This window comes from Nerophis lumbriciformis, linkage group LG07, assembly GCF_033978685.3.
Source record: "Nerophis lumbriciformis linkage group LG07, RoL_Nlum_v2.1, whole genome shotgun sequence".
Lineage (NCBI taxonomy): Eukaryota > Metazoa > Chordata > Actinopteri > Syngnathiformes > Syngnathidae > Nerophis > Nerophis lumbriciformis.
The window spans coordinates 57,458,159-57,477,410 of record NC_084554.2 but is presented as its reverse complement, the minus strand read 5'-3'; the positions used below and the strand labels follow the sequence as shown (position 1 = coordinate 57,477,410).

General features: G+C 41.0%; 1 protein-coding gene across 1 annotated transcript in view; it reads right to left on the bottom strand.

Moving 5' to 3' along the window:
* adarb2 (adenosine deaminase RNA specific B2 (inactive)) overlaps positions 1 to 19,252 on the bottom strand; it is a 420,947-nt gene that overhangs the window by 164,227 nt on the left and 237,468 nt on the right. Inside the window, exon 2 of the mRNA XM_061964838.1 lies at positions 4,278 to 4,364. Within this exon, the coding sequence (XP_061820822.1) occupies positions 4,278 to 4,364 (87 nt within the window). The remainder of the gene's footprint in view (positions 1 to 4,277; positions 4,365 to 19,252) is intronic.

Sequence of the window (19,252 nt, the reverse complement as noted above, 5' to 3'; positions counted from 1 at the left end):
GTCATTACGCAAGGTAACGAGATTGAGGCCATTCCATACAGTGCGATGTGTGCATGCTAGAAAAACAATGTGCAAATATATAAAAATATAAAAAATGTAGAAGTGCAATGAAGATGGTGTGAAATGAATATATACATGAAAAAAAACCAAAACAAAAACAGGGTGGTTGGTGGAATGGGTTATTCACCGAAGAGAAGGCAGTTATGAGGGACAATGGGGCAGTCCGTTCAGGATGGTTATGGCCCTGGGGAAGAAGCTGTTCTTTAGCCTGTTTGTTTTGGCTTTAATGCACCTGTAGCGCTTCCCAGAGGGCAGCAGGTGGAACAGGTCAGAGCCAGGGTGGGTGCTGTCCTTGATGATGGCACTGGCTCTGTTGAGGCAGCGGGAGGTGTAGATGTCCGTCAGAGGGGGGAGAGGGCGGCCGATGATCTTCTGAGCCGTCTTGACCACTCTTTGCAGCCTCTCCCTGTCTGCTGCAGTGCAGCTGCCGTACCATACCGTAATACAGTAGGTCAGCAGGCTCTCGATGGACGAGCGGTAGAAGGTCAGCAGCAGGTCAGGCTTCAGGTTGTACTTCCCGAGGACTCTAAGGAAGTGTAGCCGCTGCTGAGCCTTCTTGATGATTGATGTGGTGTTGACTGTCCAGGAGAAGTCATTAGAGATGTGGACTCCAAGGTACCTGAAGGTGTGGACCCTCTCTACACGCTCGCCGTTGATGTAGAGGGGGGCAGGGTCGGTGCTGCTCCTCCTGAAGTCGACGATGATCTCTCTGGTCTTGCTGGTGTTGAGAGCGAGGTTGTTCTCCGAAGACCAGGCCGTCAGCTTCAGGACCTCCTCTCTGTAGGCAGCCTCGTCACCCCTGGAGATGAGCCCGACCACTGTGGTATCGTCGGCGAACTTGACGGTAAGGTTGTCACTGTGGGCCGGACTGCAGTCATGGGTGTAAAGGCAGTAGAGGAGGGGGCTCAGCACACAGCCCTGTGGGGAGCCGATGCTCAGCGTGCGGGAGGATGAGAGGTGCGGGCCAAGTCTCACATTCTGGGGTCGGTCCGTTAGGAAGTCCCTTATCCAGGCGTTTGTGAGAGGGGGGAGGCCAAGAGTGTCCATCGTAAGCGGACTTTCATTTACGTGTTAGAATGCTTTGAAAAACATACTCCCGTTTTTTGGTCTGAAGGATTGTGAAAGACAGGCAAAAAAGTGCAGTTCCCTTTTAAAGAGGTTCACTTGACCAATGCTTTAGTCGTGAGTGTAAACACAAGCAATGTGTTGCACTGCTTCAAGATCTTCTGTACAACAGGCATACTTTGCGGCTTTGAAAAGTCCTACTGCAAGAAAGCCAGTCAAAGATCATCTATTTGACAGCCCTCTAGTGTTTTTTGGAATATGCTGCAAAAGAGTTTTGAACTAACTATCTGAGTACGCAAGGGGCCTACATCTTCCTGCAAAAAGCAGATAGGAGCAAAAACTACAATCATGCAATGGAATAAATCTTTGGGGTTAGATTTGTGGAGTGATATCAAGGCTTCTACGTTGGTGGAGTTCCCAGACATATGGAACTACGGTGCTCCAGCAGGGCCGGCCCGTGGCATAGGCCGTATAGGCAAATGCTAAGGGCGCCGTCCATCAGGGGGCGCCACGCCAGTGCCACAAATGTTGGAGAAAAAAAAAAAAAAAAAAGTTGGTACTATTATTTCTAAATACAAAAAATAATCCCACGTTAATTAAAATGCAAAGTAAAGCCTATTTAATAGAAATATTACGCACGGTGCGCCCCCTCCCTTCCCGTATCATGACTCTTTTTGGACGTCACCACATCAAAAAATCAACACAAGATGTCAAAACGGCCAAAACTGTCAGGTGCCCAGGGAAGAAAAAAGAGAAAAGAAGAGGAGGAGAAACGAGAAAAGACAGAGGTAGCAGGTAGGTAACGTTAGCCTACATGAAATTATTTGTCTGTTACAGAATGTGATAGTAACCTGGCTTTTTAGCATTAAGCTAATGTTACATGATTCGGCAATTGCTAATCAATAAATAGCTAGTTCTGTTTTAACGTCGGGTTAATATTGTGGAGGGGGCTAAATTGTTATGGAAAATAATAATGTAACGTTAGGTAATTACAGTACTCCCACCTTACATTCCTCAGGGACATTTGTATTAGATCTTTTAAGCAGGTGTTTTTTGTTTACATTGTTATTGCCTTCTGGTTAGCTAATGTTTGCCCTGCAGGTAATAGTCACTTTTCCACCCCTTTATATATTAGGTATAGTTGTAAGCCTAGTTGTTAAAGTGCACATCATTAATGTTAATTAAGCAATATGTATGTAAAAAATATTGTATTTCATATATTCATTTTTTATTTTTTGCATTCATTTATTTATTCATATTTTTTTTATCTTGTTAACTATTCTGATTGTTAATTTGCTTTCTTTAAGTAAAAAAAAGGTCAAAGACAAAGCTATTCGGTTTCTTGTGAGTATATACACTTCACTGCCGATGTGGGGGGGCGCCACCTAAAATCTTGCCTAGGGCGCCAGATTGGTTAGGGCCGGGCCTGTGCTCCAGACATCATTTTACACCACAAAACAGATGCAAGTTGAAAAAGCATGAAGGTGTACAACTTCTTGGTGTGTGTCTGGGTCAAGGACATTGATATCAAGACTCTCTGGGATAAATCTGCATCGTTGTTGCTCGGGTATGGTTGCATTTCATGATTCAACTTTGCATCTTGCGAGGACCCGTCCATGTAAACAAACTAGCACCCGACAGCTGACACCCGTGACTACATATCTACTTAACAAACTATCATATTGGATTGTTGTCCTGTTGTCATATGTACTCTGACACATTTGTGTACAAAATACACAAGAGGACATGTAGAAGTGCCTTTCCTGACAAAGTATCACTGACTCTGACTTTCCGGTTTCTGTTTTTTAATCATTAAAATATAAATAGTATCAACTAGTACTTTGATAGGAAATAATAAACAAGTAAAGTATATTCAAAATATACCTTTAACAAAGTGATCACTGCAAACTCACGTGTTCTACGACTTTGCTCCCTTGTATTCCCTTGTACTCACTGGGGTGAGTTTTTCCTTGCCCTTATGTGGGCTCTGTACCGAGGATGTGGTTGTGGCTTGTGCAGCCCTTTGAGACACTTGTGATTTAGGGCTATATAAATAAACATTGATTGATTGATGATTGAGAATCAGCACCTCCAAGTCCGAGTCCATGGTTCTCGCCCGGAAAAGGGTGGAGTGCCATCTCCGGGTTGGGGAGGAGATCTTGCCCCAAGTGGAGGAGTTCAAGTACCTCGGAGTCTTGTTCACGAGTGAGGGAAGAGTGGATGGTGAGATCGACAGGCGGATCGGTGCGGCGTCTTCAGTAATGCGGACGCTGTATCGATCCGTTGTGGTGAAGAAGGAGCTGAGCCGGAAGGCAAAGCTCTCAATTTACCGGTCGATCTACGTTCCCATCCTCACCTATGGTCATGAGCTTTGGGTTATGACCGAAAGGACAAGATCACGGGTACAAGCGGCCGAAATGAGTTTCCTCCGCCGGGTGGCGGGGCTCTCCCTTAGAGATAGGGTGAGAAGCTCTGCCATCCGGGGGGAGCTTAAAGTAAAGCCGCTGCTCCTCCACATGGAGAGGAGCCAGATGAGGTGGTTCGGGCATCTGGTCAGGATGCCACCCGAGCGCCTCCCTAGGGAGTTGTTTAGGGCACGTCCGACCGGTAGGAGGCCACGAGGAAGACCCAGGACACGTTGGGAAGACTATGTCTCCCGGCTGGCCTGGGAACGCCTCGGGATCCCCCGGGAGGAGCTGGACGAAGTGGCTGGGGAGAGGGAAGTCTGGGCTTCCCTGCTTAGGCTGCTGCCCCCGCGACCCGACCTCGGATAAGCGGAAGAAGATGGATGGATGGATGGATGGATGATTGATGATTGATATTGGAGAGTGTGCTACTTTTGTCGTCGTCTTTCATCAAATCTTGCACTCCTCTGCCCTTTTTGTTTTCTTCTCGAGGAACTGTGAAGAATATGTTCCTTTTTTGCGATTTGAGCAATTCGTACAGCCGAAAACAAGGCAAGCATAGGGCATCTTTCTTTGAGCAAGGCTAAATGGTGCCTAGTACCCATTGACAACAGATGCTGCTGGACCACCACGCATTTTTGACAAGCCTCATTCAAATCCGGGCAATGGAATGGTCCTGATTGACAGTATCGCCCAGTTCTACAGCCGACTGACAGACCAAGTGATACCAGGCAGGATCTTACTCACTCAAACTGTCCTCGTCCTCTGTGCTGCTGGTCCCAGGACTGGTGTACTTGAAGGGAGCGATCAATGCCGACAGCATACTGACTTTCTCTGGTGGAGAGACAGAAGACACAGTCAACACCAGCTAGGATTGTTCAATCGATGAAAAAGCACGATCGGCATTGAAACAAAGATGATGTGTTAAGGTTTCAGGTCCATCCATGCCCAGGTCCCAGACAAGGAAGTAAACACGAGGCTTTGCTTTGGGTGATAAACTTTGCTTCTTATTAGGGCTAACTTGCAGGCAGCTGCTGTCTGGTGTTCCCCCCCAGGGACTCTGGGCTTCCCAGGTACGCGTGTTGTTTGCAGTTTGAAGGCCTATTAGAGAAAACACTTAGTCTGGTGTTCTTCATGCAGTACTGAGCTGCATTGACAGCCCAGTCTGGCTCCTTAATTACACTCCCTCTGTGTTTGGAACAGCAGCTAATCGTCAGAAAAAGAGATTTGAAGGAGAGCAAGGTTTGGTGAGAGGAGGATCCGGGTGGAGAGATGGAGCTGAGCCAAAAGTTTGACGCAATCTTAGAGTTCTGGCACTCAACAATGTCAATGAGCTAATGGCTGTGGAAAGTGCAGAAAGAGGTTTGGACAGGAGCAGAAGGTTGTGCCTGTCAACAGCACAAAGGGCTAAATGAGTCCGTGACACGCATTGATCCGCTCTAAACACTGGAACTGGGCTGGTCCTTCTGGGTCCACAGCACAATGCAGACATTTGCATTCGGACCTCATTAAAACCAAACGCCCAACAGAAGCAGCACTTTGGCTCCGACGGCTCCCTGGACTTCCATTACTTAGAAATCAGTCTGTATTGTTTGTCAGGCCTGCAGGGGACCTATTAGTCACAACTAATGCCTGCTGGGCCACAAACAATATGTCCTTACAATAGTTGCTCACATTGGAAGAATGTTTGCTGCATGACACAATGCACATTTGAAATTAAATTGTATATATACATGATGTAAGTATATATGTCATGTAGTAACATTCATAATAACATGTAATATATACATGATGTAAGTATATATGTCATGTAGTAACATTCATAATAACATGTAATATATACATGATGTAAGTATATATGTCATGTAGTGACATTCATAATAACATGTAATATATACATGATGTAAGTATATATGTCATGTAGTAACATTCATAATAACATGTAATATATACATGATGTAAGTATATATGTCATGTAGTAACATTCATAATAACATGTAATATATACATGATGTAAGTATATATGTCATGTAGTAACATTCATAATAACATGTAATATATACATGATGTAAGTATATATGTCATGTCGTAACAATCATAATAACATGTAATATATACGTTTTTTTCATAATTTTAAGCTTGTGCGGCGCATTAAACATCACTCACTGTACAATGTCTAAATGAAGAATGTCTCATAATCCTCGCGAAAAAAATAGGAGGTGGAAACTAGCGATCTGAATTGAATTCCAAAATGAACCAACTTGTCGGATGATGTCCTCATCCTTCTACTATCCAGGTGAGAGACATTATTATCTACATTTAACTTTCACGAGCTCCGAGGCGAGAAAGCAGCTCACCAGTCGACGATGTCAACATAGCTAGTTAGCGCTCTGTGATCACGGCGCCGCTATAAATACTTGGTCCGAATTAGCGCTTATAATAACAATGTCACTAATACTTGTTAATATTTATAATAACAATATCACTAATACTTGTTAATATTTATAATAACAATATGACTAATACTTGTTGATATTTATAATAACAATATCACTAATACTTGTTAATATTTATAATAACAATATGACTAATACTTGTTAATATTTATAATAACAATATGACTAATACTTGTTCATATTTATAATAACAATATCACTAATACTTGTTAATATTTATAATAAAATATCACTAATACTTGTTAATATTTATAATAACAATATCACTAATACTTGTTAATATTTATAATAACAATATCACTAATACTTGTTCATACTTATAATAACAATATCACTAATACTTGTTAATATTTATAATAACAATATCACTAATACTTGTTAATATTTATAATAACAATATGACTAATACTTGTTCATATTTATAATAACAATATCACTAATACTTGTTGAAATTTATAATAACAAAATGACTAATACTTGTTAATATTTATAATAAAATATCACTAATACTTGTTAATATTTATAATAACAATATCACTAATACTTGTTAATATTTATAATAACAATATCACTAATACTTGTTAATATTTATAATAACAATATCACTAATACTTGTTAATATTTATAACAACAATATCCCTAATATAACAACAATATCCCTTTATAACAACAATATCCCTAATACTTGTTACTATTTATAATAAAAATATGACTAATACTTGTTGATATTTATAATAACAATATCACTAATACTTGTTGATATGTATAATAACAATATCACTAATACTTGTTAATATTTATAATAACAATATCACTAATACTTGTTAATATTTATAATAACAATATCACTAATACTTGTTAATATTTATAATAACAATATGACTAATACTTGTTAATATTTATAATAAAATATCACTAATACTTGTTAATATTTATAATAAAATATCACTAATACTTGTTAATATTTATAATAAAATATCACTAATACTTGTTAATATTTATAACAACAATATCACTAATACTTGTTAATATTTATAACAACAATATGACTAATATGAAAGTATTATTGTAGCAAACACGTCTCTCAATCTGTGTGTGTGTCATCAGTATTGGCTGGTAGAAAGTGTTGAAAAAGTGTTCAGGCAACTTAGCATAAAAAGTGAAGTTCCCTTAAAGCCTTAAAAAGGTTTAGCAGGAAGTAACAAATGATGTCAAACGATCATTTCAAAAATCATCTACAGTACATTACAGTACAGTACAATACAGTACAGTACATTACAGTACAGTACATTATAGTACAGTACAGTAGAGTACAGTACAAGCTGGGTACAAATGGCCTCAGTTTGATGTTGAACACGTCTGCTACAAAAGAAGTCACCTTGCAAAAAGCCAAAGTGTGTAGAAGACAGAAAATACTAGCCTGGCTCTCCAAGGACTATTTCTTTGTTCCTGGGACTTGTAAAGGCTTTGGGGACTGAACAATGACCTTACAGACAAATGTTGTGGAGGTGGATGAGTCAAGGTCCTGCTTGTGTCTTTATTTACTGAGCACAGACAAATCCAGAATACATTCCTAGCCTAATGAGCGTAATCCAGCAGTGGAATGAACACATTTGTGCTTTCAGGCCAGCAACATCACAGCAGCTGTCAGCCTTAATAATACAAGCTTGAAGACAATGTTGCACTTGTATTCCACTATTAGGACGTATGCCATGTCACATTGTCACACTTTGGCAATAGACCACCACCGTTCATTGGAAATACCTCAGGAAGTCCTTCCTGAACAGAAAATAGTTCTAGGAACACACACTAAATCCAAGTTCAGAGGTGCTTTCAGAAATGCCAACCCTCATCATCTCTTGATGGCTTGGCTGATTGTTGTGTGAGAGCATTGGCTGGTTGTTGTGTGAGAGCATTGGCTGATTGTTGTGTGAGAGCATTGGCTGATTGTTGTGTGAGAGCATTGGCTGATTGTTGTGTGAGAGCATTGACTGATTGTTGTGTGAGAGCATTGACTGATTGTTGTGTGAGAGCATTGGCTGATTGTTGTGTGAGAGCATTGGCTGATTGTTGTGTGAGAGCATTGGCTGATTGTTGTGTGAGAGCATTGGCTGATTGTTGTGTGAGAGCATTGACTGATTGTTGTGTGAGAGCATTGGCTGATTGTTGTGTGAGAGCATTGGCTGATTGTTGTGTGAGAGCATTGGCTGATTGTTGTGTGAGAGCATTGGCTGATTGTTGTGTGAGAGCATTGACTGATTGTTGTGTGAGAGCATTGGCTGATTGTTGTGCGAGAGCATTGGCTGATTGTTGTGTGAGAGCATTGGCTGATTGTTGTGTGAGAGCATTGACTGATTGTTGTGTGAGAGCATTGGCTGATTGTTGTGTGAGAGCATTGGCTGATTGTTGTGTGAGAGCATTGGCTGATTGTTGTGTGAGAGCATTGGCTGATTGTTGTGTGAGAGCATTGGCTGATTGTTGTGTGAGAGCATTGACTGATTGTTGTGTGAGAGCATTGGCTGATTGTTGTGTGAGAGCATTGGCTGATTGTTGTGTGAGAGCATTGGCTGATTGTTGTGTGAGAGCATTGGCTGATTGTTGTGTGAGAGCATTGGCTGATTGTTGTGTGAGAGCAACGCAGCAAAGACACTTTCTGTCTGTTCATCTCAAATGGACAACAATAAGATCAACTCATTTTATTAGCGCATCGCAGGCAATAGACTCTCAGTCACTTGTCTTTATGGTTATGGCAGTGGTTCTCATACTTTTTTTGTCATCCCCCACTTTGGACAAGGGGGAGTTTTCCCATCGCCCCTTACAGAGCGCTAATGCCAAGCTTTAACATTTTCAAATTTATTGAACATCAAGTTGTATACATTCAAACTCAATAACATAAAATAACATTAAGTTCAATAATAAATAAAATAACTGTTCAGCTGTGGTACAACTTGCATCAAGTTCAATAATAAATAAAATAACTTCCATCAAGTTCAATAATAAATAAAACAAAAGTGTTATAACTTGCATCAAGTTCAATAATAAATCAAAAAAAGTGTTATAACTTGCATCACGTTCAATAATAAATAAAAAAAACTGTTATAACTTGCATCAAGTTCAATAATAAATCAAAAAAAGTGTTATAACTTGCATCACGTTCAATAATACATCAAAAAAGTGTTATAACTTGCATCAAGTTCAATAATAAATCAAATAAAAGTGTTATAACTTGCATCAAGTTCAATAATAAATCAAAAAAAATGTTATAACTTGCATCAAGTTCAATAATAAATCAAAAAGTGTTATAACTTGCATCACGTTCAATAATAAATCAAAAAAAGTGTTATAACTTGCATCAAGTTCAATAATAAATCAAATAACTTGCATCAAGTTCAATAATAAATCAAAAAAAGTGTTATAACTTGCATCAAGTTCAATAATAAATAAAACAAAAGTGTTATAACTTGCATCAAGTTCAATAATAAAAAAAAAGTGTTATAACTTGCATCAAGTTCAATAATAAATCAAATAAAAGTGCTATAACTTGCATCAAGTTCAATAATAAATCCAATAACTTGCATCAAGTTCAATAATAAATCAAAAAAAGTGTTATAACTTGCATCAAGTTCAATAATAAATCAAAAAAAGTGTTATAACTTGCATCAAGTTCAATAATAAATAAAACAAAAGTGTTATAACTTGCATCAAGTTCAATAATAAATCAAAAAAAGTGTTATAACTTGCATCAAGTTCAATAATAAATCAAATAACTTGCATCAAGTTCAATAATAAATACAATAAAAGTGCCACTTTGCAATCTTTGCAAAAAAAAAAAAAAGAGGAGCTATGCATTTGGCAAGACAGGGCAAGTGACAGCACTTTCCCCCAGGAGAGCCACCTTGCTTCACTGTGAAACAGCACGGCTGTATGATCAGCTCCCATTTCCTCACACAGTGCAGAGAACAGTCGCACTTTCAGTGGTCGTGTTTTGATCAAATTTACCACGCTCACATCTGTTAAAACCTCATTGAGTTCGGGGCTGAGCTGCCTTGACGCGAGTGCTTCCCGGTGAATGACACAGTGTGTGCCCGTCACATTTTTGTTTCTCTGCAGGCGCTGGCTCTGGCTCGACGACCTTTGAGGTGTGAGTCACAAATGTATATATTTGTGTAATTGTGATCCACACATTAGCCTGCTACCCATCCGCTCGAAAGTTTGTTCCGCTTAGCCCCGCCCCCATTAGTTACTGTTGCTATGTCTGTCAAACTTTCGCTCGTACCGAGAAATATAAAGCCTACAGTAAAAATAAGTACCGGTAATTTCCATTTATTTATATAGCGGATTTCACAGACAGAATCACAAAGTGATTTACAGTGTCTATAGAAAATGAAAGCATAGTAAAAAAAAATAATCTAAGAATATAATAATTAAAAAAAAATTTTAAAGTGAAATTTCCTCCCGTTCCTCGCGCCCCACCTGTCATGTCTCTATTCCCCACCAGTGGGGCGCGCCCCACACTTTGAGAAACGCTGGGTTATGGTAATGGTTGAAGTTGATTTGGAACAGTTACAAATGATACATTACATAGCTTACATATTTTCATTTCTTTTACAACACGTCGGAAAAGAAGTCGGAAGAAGCAAAGCTTATTTAATCCTACCCCTTTTTCACTTCATAGCAACTACTAACACACACGTGACTTTCTCTTCTCATTTTGTAACATCCATGAATTCTAAGCTCTACAAATGCTGATTTATAGATTGAAAGATCCCTCAAGGAATGCAAAGTATTTATAAATGTTCTCTTACTAAGTCAATTATGATTCACATCATGAGATTATTTGAAATAAAGTTCAAATTCTTTGTTGACACTTTTCTAAAAGTGAATCACATTAGTACATCATTTATTATTTTATTCCATATTTGAATTCCACATACTGATATACTGAAGGTTTCAAGTGTTGTACGTGCATACACAAACTTTGGGTGTGTAATATACCTGTGCAGGTAATCCTGAGTTGAGGTCTCACAAGACTTGTTGAAACCATACTTGATGATAGTTCTAATATAGTTGTAATATACTTGATGACAGTTCTAATATACCGTATTTTCCGCACTATAAGGCGCACCTAAAAACCACAAATTTTCTCAAAAGCTGACAGTGCGGCTTATAACCCGGTGCGCTTTATATATGGATTAATATTAAGATTCATTTTCATAAAGTTTCGGTCTCGCAACTACGGTAAACAGCCGCCATCTTTTTTCCCCGTAGAAGAGGAAGTGCTTCTTCTTCTACGCAAGCAACCGCCAAGGTAAGCACCCGCCCCCATAGAACAGGAAGCGCTTCTTCTTCTACTGTAAGCAACCACCCGCCCGCGTAGAAGAAGAAAAAGCGCGCGGATATCACCGTACGTTTCATTTCCTTTGTGTGTTTACATCTGTAAAGACCACAAAATGGCTCCTACTAAGCGTCAGGGATCCGGTTCATGAAAAGACGCAATCTCTCCATCCGCACACGGATTACTATTTCACAGCAACTGATATTCCTGTGAACCGCACTGTGGATACAACGGGAGCACGTACGGTGAATATTCGCACCACAGGGAATGAGAAGTCATCCTTCACTGTGGTTCTAGCTTGCCATGCTAATGGCCAGAAACTTCCACCCATGGTGATATTCAAAAGGAAGACCTTGCCAAAAGAGACCTTTCCAGCCGGCGTCATCATAAAAGCTAACTCGAAGGGATGGATGGATGAAGAAAAGATGAGCGAGTGGTTAAGGTAAGTTTAAGTTTACGCGAAGAGGCCGGGTGGCTTTTTTCACGCAGCTCTGTCCATGTTGATATACGTATGTTTGTGATTGCACATTTGCGTACATTTTGGGAGTGAACAGAGTTGTTAGAACGCTGGTTTTTAATATATTATTAAAGTTTGACTGACCTATCTGACTGTTTTTTTGACATTCCTTTAGCGCAGTTAGATGCAGCTTACAACACGGGGCGGCTTATAGGTGGACAAAGTTTTGAAATATGCCGTTCATTGAAGGCGCGGCTTATAACCCAGGGCGCCTTATGGTGCGGAAAATACGGTACATATATCGTATGTACTACAGCTGTACACATTATACATGTGTCAGTACATACATGTTTGTATTGTATTACACATGCATATGTTAGTATTGCAATACATGTACATGTTGGTATTGCAATACACATACATGTGTTTGTATTCAATACACATACATGTTTATACTACAATACACATACATGTTTATACTACAATACACATACATGTGTTTGTATTGCAATACGAACACATGTTCCAACTCCGTATGATGGATTAGGGCTGTACAATGATTTGATTTTAAATCCTAATAAAATGTTAAAAATAAGAAGTTGATGTTTTGGTCGTCCAAGCGAGGCTCCTACTTCCTGCCAGACCGCGCTCCAGTCTGCATAAATATATGCTTTCCACACGCACACACCATTTATTCATTTATTTATTTGTGGCCACAAAGGAAGTGACAAATGTGGATTTGGCACTTCCTTGGTCAAAAAAAGTATATTATGAAGTGTGTGTGTGTTGTACACACACACACTTCAACACGGAGCACACACTCCTGCTTTACCAGCCGGAGGTCTCTGTGGATCCAATTTGCAACTTTAGCGTTACATTTAACGAGGAGATGAATGCATGAAAGGTGAAAGAGGAGTGTCTCGTGCGTGAAGAAAGCAGACACAAAAGGCGACATATTCGCTGCTTTGTCAGAGATCCTCCTTTACAAGTCTGGAGAGCGTGCATACAAGCACCTGCTAAACATGCAGAAGGTTTTCTTTGTTGCTGGTTTCAAGAACACAGGAACTTATTTCCAACTCTGCAGGACATTCCATCCTTGCTTGTAACTCTGCTAGTACGTTTGTCCGGTTCTGCTCTACCACTAACACTTCTTGCTAATGTTCTTACTCCCCATGTAACACCTCACACAAAACCTCCAGAAGCAACCCAACCTTTTAGAACGTTCATAAGTGCAAAGAAGTTGAAGACACAATTAAGATATATACTCCTCTGTATCTTGGCAACACTTAAAACATGTTTAAACCAGTCAAGTGTGACTCAACCAGTAATCTATATTCCTGGGAAGAGTGATGGCGCCTTCCTGGGTAGGGTGAAGGCCGTCCCTCCTCAGCAAGCCCGGTTTGCCCCAGAAAGAGGGCTAATTATCAATAAACGTTAGTCCCTGTTGTCTACAAAAACTAGCCAGCCGCTTGTTAAGCGAGACTAATCTGCTATACCTCTCATCATTGCCTCTGGCAGGCAGGGGGCCAAAGACACTTAAGTACTCCATGCCTGGACATCTTTCGCGCCAGATTACAAGTCCTAGCTATGTTACTCTTTGTGTCATTAGAGCCAATGTGTACAACTTTGTTTTTGTCATGTCTGTGTAATCATGTTTTGTTTTAGTCATGTTTTTAGTTATTGGACTCTTTAGTTTCTGGCTTTTCACTCCCTTGTCTTGTTTCGTCGGCAGAGAGGGTTAGTGCATCTGCCTCACAATACGAAGGTCCTGAGTAGTCTTGGGTTCAATCCCGGGCTCGGGACCTTTCTGTGTGGAGTTTGCATGTTCTCCCCGTGACTGCGTGGGTTCCCTCCGGGTACTCCGGCTTCCTCCCACCTCCAAAGACATGCACCTGGGGATAAGTTGATTGGCAACACTAAATTGGCCCTAGTGTGTGGATGTGAGTGTGAATGTTGTCTGTCTATCTGTGTTGGCCCTGCGATGAGGTGGCGACTTGTCCAGGGTGTACACCGCCTTCCGCCCGATTGTAGCTGAGATAGGCTCCAGCGCCCCCCGCGACCCCAAAAGGGAATAAGCGGTAGAAAATGGATGGATGGATTGTCTTGTTTCCATGATTACCCATTAATTTCACCTGTTCCACGTTTGGACTCATTGTGCACTCTTGATTGTCACCATAGCAACCCATTAGTTTTCACCTGTCACATCATGCACCTGCTTCACGTTTTGAGTCACACACCTGTTTTCGTTAATCATGTCTGTAGTATTTAAGTTCAGTGTTTTCAGTTTGTCTTTCTGGTGACATCTCCACATTTATGCTTTTGCACACTCTCCACACACCCTTAAGACCCTTGCTGCTATTTTTTCATGTCCATCGTTCACGCTGCTCTTTTTTGTCCATGCCAAGTAAGTTTTGTTTATTATTGCCACAGTTAGTGTTTTTTGTTGTTCATAGTTTTTGCCTTTGTGCAAGTATTTGGTTTCATAGTTTGTTATCCGCCATTGTGTGCGCCTTTTGTTTACTTCCTGTTTTTGTAGTTTAAATAAAAAATGTACCTTCATTCCCGTCTCGCCCGAGCCAACTTTCCGTTGCCTTCGAGAAAAACTAAACCCCAGGACCAAGTCATGACAGTTTTTGCGTAGCTGAAGCTGGGATTAGCCTTTTGTACGTGTTTACGAAGCCTGTTGCGAGTTAGCCCCCTAAGATTAACTTCAATGTCAGAAGCAATGCCCCGGGAATACACCTAATTATGGCTGGTTTACTAAGCTAAACCTTTTTACCTGTTATTGACTATGGAGATGTGTTGTACATGAATGCTACTGCTGGTTGTCTCCACAAGCTGGATAGTGTGTACCACGGGGCACTGAGATTCATCACCAACTTACTCACCATTGTGTGTTATACTCAATGGTTAACTGGACATCTTTATGTGCTCGACGCCTCAATCATTGGTATGTTTTCATCTACAAAACCATTCTGGGTATCACTCCATCTTATCTGTCTTGTCTTTTAACAAAGAAACAAGGAAGTCACAATCTTCGTTCAATGAATGTTCTGCAATTTGTTGTCCCCAAAGTAAGAACTGAACTGGGCAAGAAAGCATTTAGGTTTTCAGCACCGAAGGCTTGGAATAACCTACAATCGAACATTAAACTTCAGACCCTAGTTACGCTGAATGAGTTTAAAGCTTCTGTGAAAGGATTGCAGTCTACCTTGTCTGTATGCACATGTGTCATGTCAGCAAGTTTTAATGTTGTAAATGTGATGTTTTATGTATTTGTTTACTGTTTTTAATGTAACCTTGCTGCTGCCCTCTTGGCCAGGTCTCCCTTGGAAAAGAGATCTTTGATCTCAATGGGATTTTACCTGGTTAAATAAAGGCTAATAATAATAATAAGCTGTATGTTCCAGGTGATGGTGCCCGGTAAACTTGGATGTAGGACCAGCTAAAGGGCTAAATCTGTTATGTCATAACCGGCTCACCCTAGCTTGTAGACCGGCTGCTACAAGCTGGGCTAGTTAGCTCGCTACGGCTAACGCTAGCAAACGTGTTTGAGGCGTCTTAAGTTACAAAGTGACTCAGCTCTAACTGGAGGAGACGGTCCTCTAGTAGGGCCAACCTATCCATGAAGAACAGGAAGCCATACTCGTGTTATTTCTTTCACCGGGTGGAGTTCTTGCTGTCTTTTAGCAAGCAACCCACTAGCTAAAAGAGCAACAGTGAAACAGAGAGTGTAAGTTGGATAAGACTACTAAATGTTTTGGAGAAGGAATAAAGAAAGCTGTAAAACAATTAGAAGCACACAGATAGAAAGATAGCACTTAGCATTAAGTCTTTTGGAGTGCTAAAAAACATCTGGATTGTATTTTTGTCCACAATAGTGCAGGCCTGGTGTAGATGTCATGCTGGTGGACACACCTCGGTACACGTAGGTGTGCACTCACCTTGGAGAACCAGGCTTGGCTTTCAGCGCGCTTTTATTGGAGGAAAACTGTGACCATAAAAGCTTTTTACTGTCTCGCAGTACATCGTTTGACACAGCAACAGAATATGAATTTTTCTGGCCATGTTTCTTTTATGTTGTGCATCCAGCTCTTCTGACTGCAAAAGCTTTTAGGATGAAAATAGAAGGATCACAACCGTTGACTGTCATGAGAGCCAGAAATCCTTCTTGAGGGGACGGCGGCCTTACTTCAACGTCTAACCGTAAGAAAAATCAGTTCCTGTTGTGAAGAGCTAAGCACAAGTCATGATCTCTCTGCCTGATCAGTGGCAGATGTGATGCACGCTCACTTTCTTGCTAAATGAAATATTCATGCAGACTGTCATCCATGAGAATGACTCGTTTACAAGCGGAGAACTCTGAGGTCTGTCGCCTCGCTTGTTTGATAACAAGCAAGCCAGCGTATTTACAAGGCAGATAAGTCTGCGGCGTAATGACACTAAGCAGGTCAGGGATGTCTTTGTGCAGTTACTCATCTCCATCCACGCTCTTGGTGCACATGCAGCGCACACTCCTGGATAGCAAACCTCACCATACTCGGCTTTGAAAGCACGTCTTCTTCTGGCAACTTCCTCCATGAGCAAAGAGCCTCGCTGCTACGGAGTCACGGACAACACCTGCAGCACCTGGGCGTGACATATTGGAGTCCAGAGGAAGACAGGAGCTCTGTTAAATATCCATCCATTTTCTACTGCTTGTCCCCCAAAGTATAAAATATAAGAAAAGACAACAATGGAATCAAACAGAAGAAAACCACAAAGTGTCGCACTGTTGGTTCAAAATCCTTCATAATCATTTAGAACTCTGCCAATTGTGCAGGCGATGATTCCTTTCCGTTTTGGTTAGGTTGACAACCGCTTATGTTGGAGCCAGACCCAGGGGACGTCTGCAGAAACAGTCTCAACACAGCATTACTCCAGCCTTCCTTGTTTTCTTGTTTCCAGTTACAGGTTTCTTTTTTGGTCCTGGTCGTCAGCACTTGGAAAATGACTTTTAACAACTCATTTTCGTAGTTACTACCGTATTTTCCGCACCATAAGCCGCCCTGGGTTATAAGCCGCGCCTTCAATGAACGGCATATTTCAAAACTTTGTCCACCTATAAGCCGCCCCGTGTTGTAAGCCGCATCTAACTGCGCTAAAGGGAATGTCAAAAAAACAGTCAGATAGGTCAGTCAAACTTTAATAATATATTAAAAACCAGCGTGATGTGGGCACGCATGGAGTCGTATATCAACATGGACGGAGCTGCGTGAAAAAAGCCACCCGGCCTCTTCGCGTAAACTTCCCTTAACCACTCGCTCATCTTTTCTTCATCCATCCATCCCTTCGAGTTAGCTTTTATGATGACGCCGGCTGGAAAGGTCTCTTTTGGCAAGGTCTTCCTTTTGAATATCACCATGGGTGGAAGTTTCTGGCCATTAGCATGGCAAGCTAGAACCACAGTGAAGGATGACTTCTCATTCCCTGTGGTGCGAATATTCACCGTACGTGCTCCCGTTGTATCCACAGTGCGGTTCACAGGAATATCAAAAGTCAGTGGAACCTCGTCCATGTTGATAATGTTCTCTGGCCGGATCTTTTTTTCAGCTATCTTGTTTTTACAATATGCACGGAAAGTAGCCAGCTTTTCTTGAAAGTCTTTAGGCAGTTGCTGTGAAATAGTAGTCCGTGTGCGGATGGAGAGATTGCGTCTTTTCATGAACCGGAAACCCGTCGCTTAGTAGGAGCCATTTTGTGGTCTTTACAGATGTAAACACACAAAGGAAATGAAACGTAATATCCGCGCGCTTCTTCTTCTTCTACGGGGGCGGGTGGTTGCTTACAGTAGAAGAAGAAGCGCTTCCTCTTCTATGGGGAAAAAAGATGGCGGCTGTTTACCGTAGTTGCGAGACCTAAACTTTATGAAAATGAATCTTAATATTAATCCATATATAAAGCGCACCGGGTTATAAGCCGCACTGTCAGCTTTTGAGTAAATTTGTGGTTTTTAGGTGCGGCTAATAGTGCGGAAAATACGGTAGTTACTTTGCCAGAAAGAAGTCATTGAATTACGAGCAGAATAATTCTTTAATACATGTCATTAATTACTTGGGAAGTAATAATATAATATATACTTAAAAAAAACAACTTCAAATGTCTGGCATGTGCAGTTAAGATGTTTCATGAGAGTGGGGCTGGGCCATATGGCAAAAGACATGATCACAATTCATTTTTTCATATCATTCCATCTCGATTAATATCACCATTTTTTTTTTAGAATTATTAAAGATGTGTAACAGACAGTACATGTTTGATGGCGTAAAATATGCTAATATTGTGTTCATATACTGTATATAATTGTGTTTACTTGAGGTGTAACAGTGCAGGTAACCCACGCTAAGGTCCAGACCTGGTTTTAGGGCCATGGTTTTGCGTCTTTTGTGGTACATTTTTAATGATATACGGTGTGTCCCAAAAATCATGTGATGTCATATTTTTGGGACACCCGGTATTATGTGGGTACCATACTGTATACTTGGCGGTGGTCAAATTGCTTGTGTACTAGTCAGTCAGTTTGGGGCGCAGGTTCGCCCCGAGTTTGAGGTTGACTTGTTTTATAATCTTCTGAAGGACTCTTTAAAGAAGATATAATAAATATCACGTGTAACATTTTGCTGAGCTGAATATTTGCAAACACTGACAACATTTACCTAACTGCCTCGTCGAAAACAGTTTGTTCCATCCCTGAAAGAGCCGAGCCATTGGCGGGTGTGTGTGTGTGTGTGTGTGTGTGTGTGTGTGTGTGTGTTGTGTGTGTGTGTGTGTGTGTGTGTGTGTGTTGTGTGTGTGTTGTGTGTGTGAGAGAGAGAGAGAGAGAGAGAGAGAGAGGATGAAAGGGTGTGACAAGAAGGCGGAGGATACCTAATTACTGATGACATGATTCACATTCACAACCAGCTGATGTAACTAAATATTTCTGTCCACTCGTTTGGTACCACCTGTGGAGCAGCACCCCTGTGTGGTTGTCCTTCACCTCCTGGTACAGAGACATGGTGTCAGATTTCTTTGTCCTGACACCATGGCTCTGTACCAGGAGGTGAAGGACAAAGAAGTCTGACACCATGGCTCTGGACAGGAGGTGAAGGACAAAGAAGTCTGAAACCATGTCTCTGTACCAGAAGGTGAAGGACAAAGAAGTCTGACACCATGGCTCTGGACAGGAGGTGAAGGACAAAGAAGTCTGAAACCATGTCTCTGTACCAGGAGGTGAAGGACAAAGAAGTCTGAAACCATGTCTCTGTACCAGGAGGTGAAGGACAAAGAAGTCTGAAACCATGTCTTTGTACCAGGAGGTGAAGGACAAAGAAGTCTGAAACCATGTCTCTGTACCAGGAGGTGAAGGACAAAGAAGTCTGAAACCATGTCTCTGTACCAGGAGGTGAAGGACAAATAAGTCTGAAACCATGTCTCTGTACAAGGAGGTGAAGGA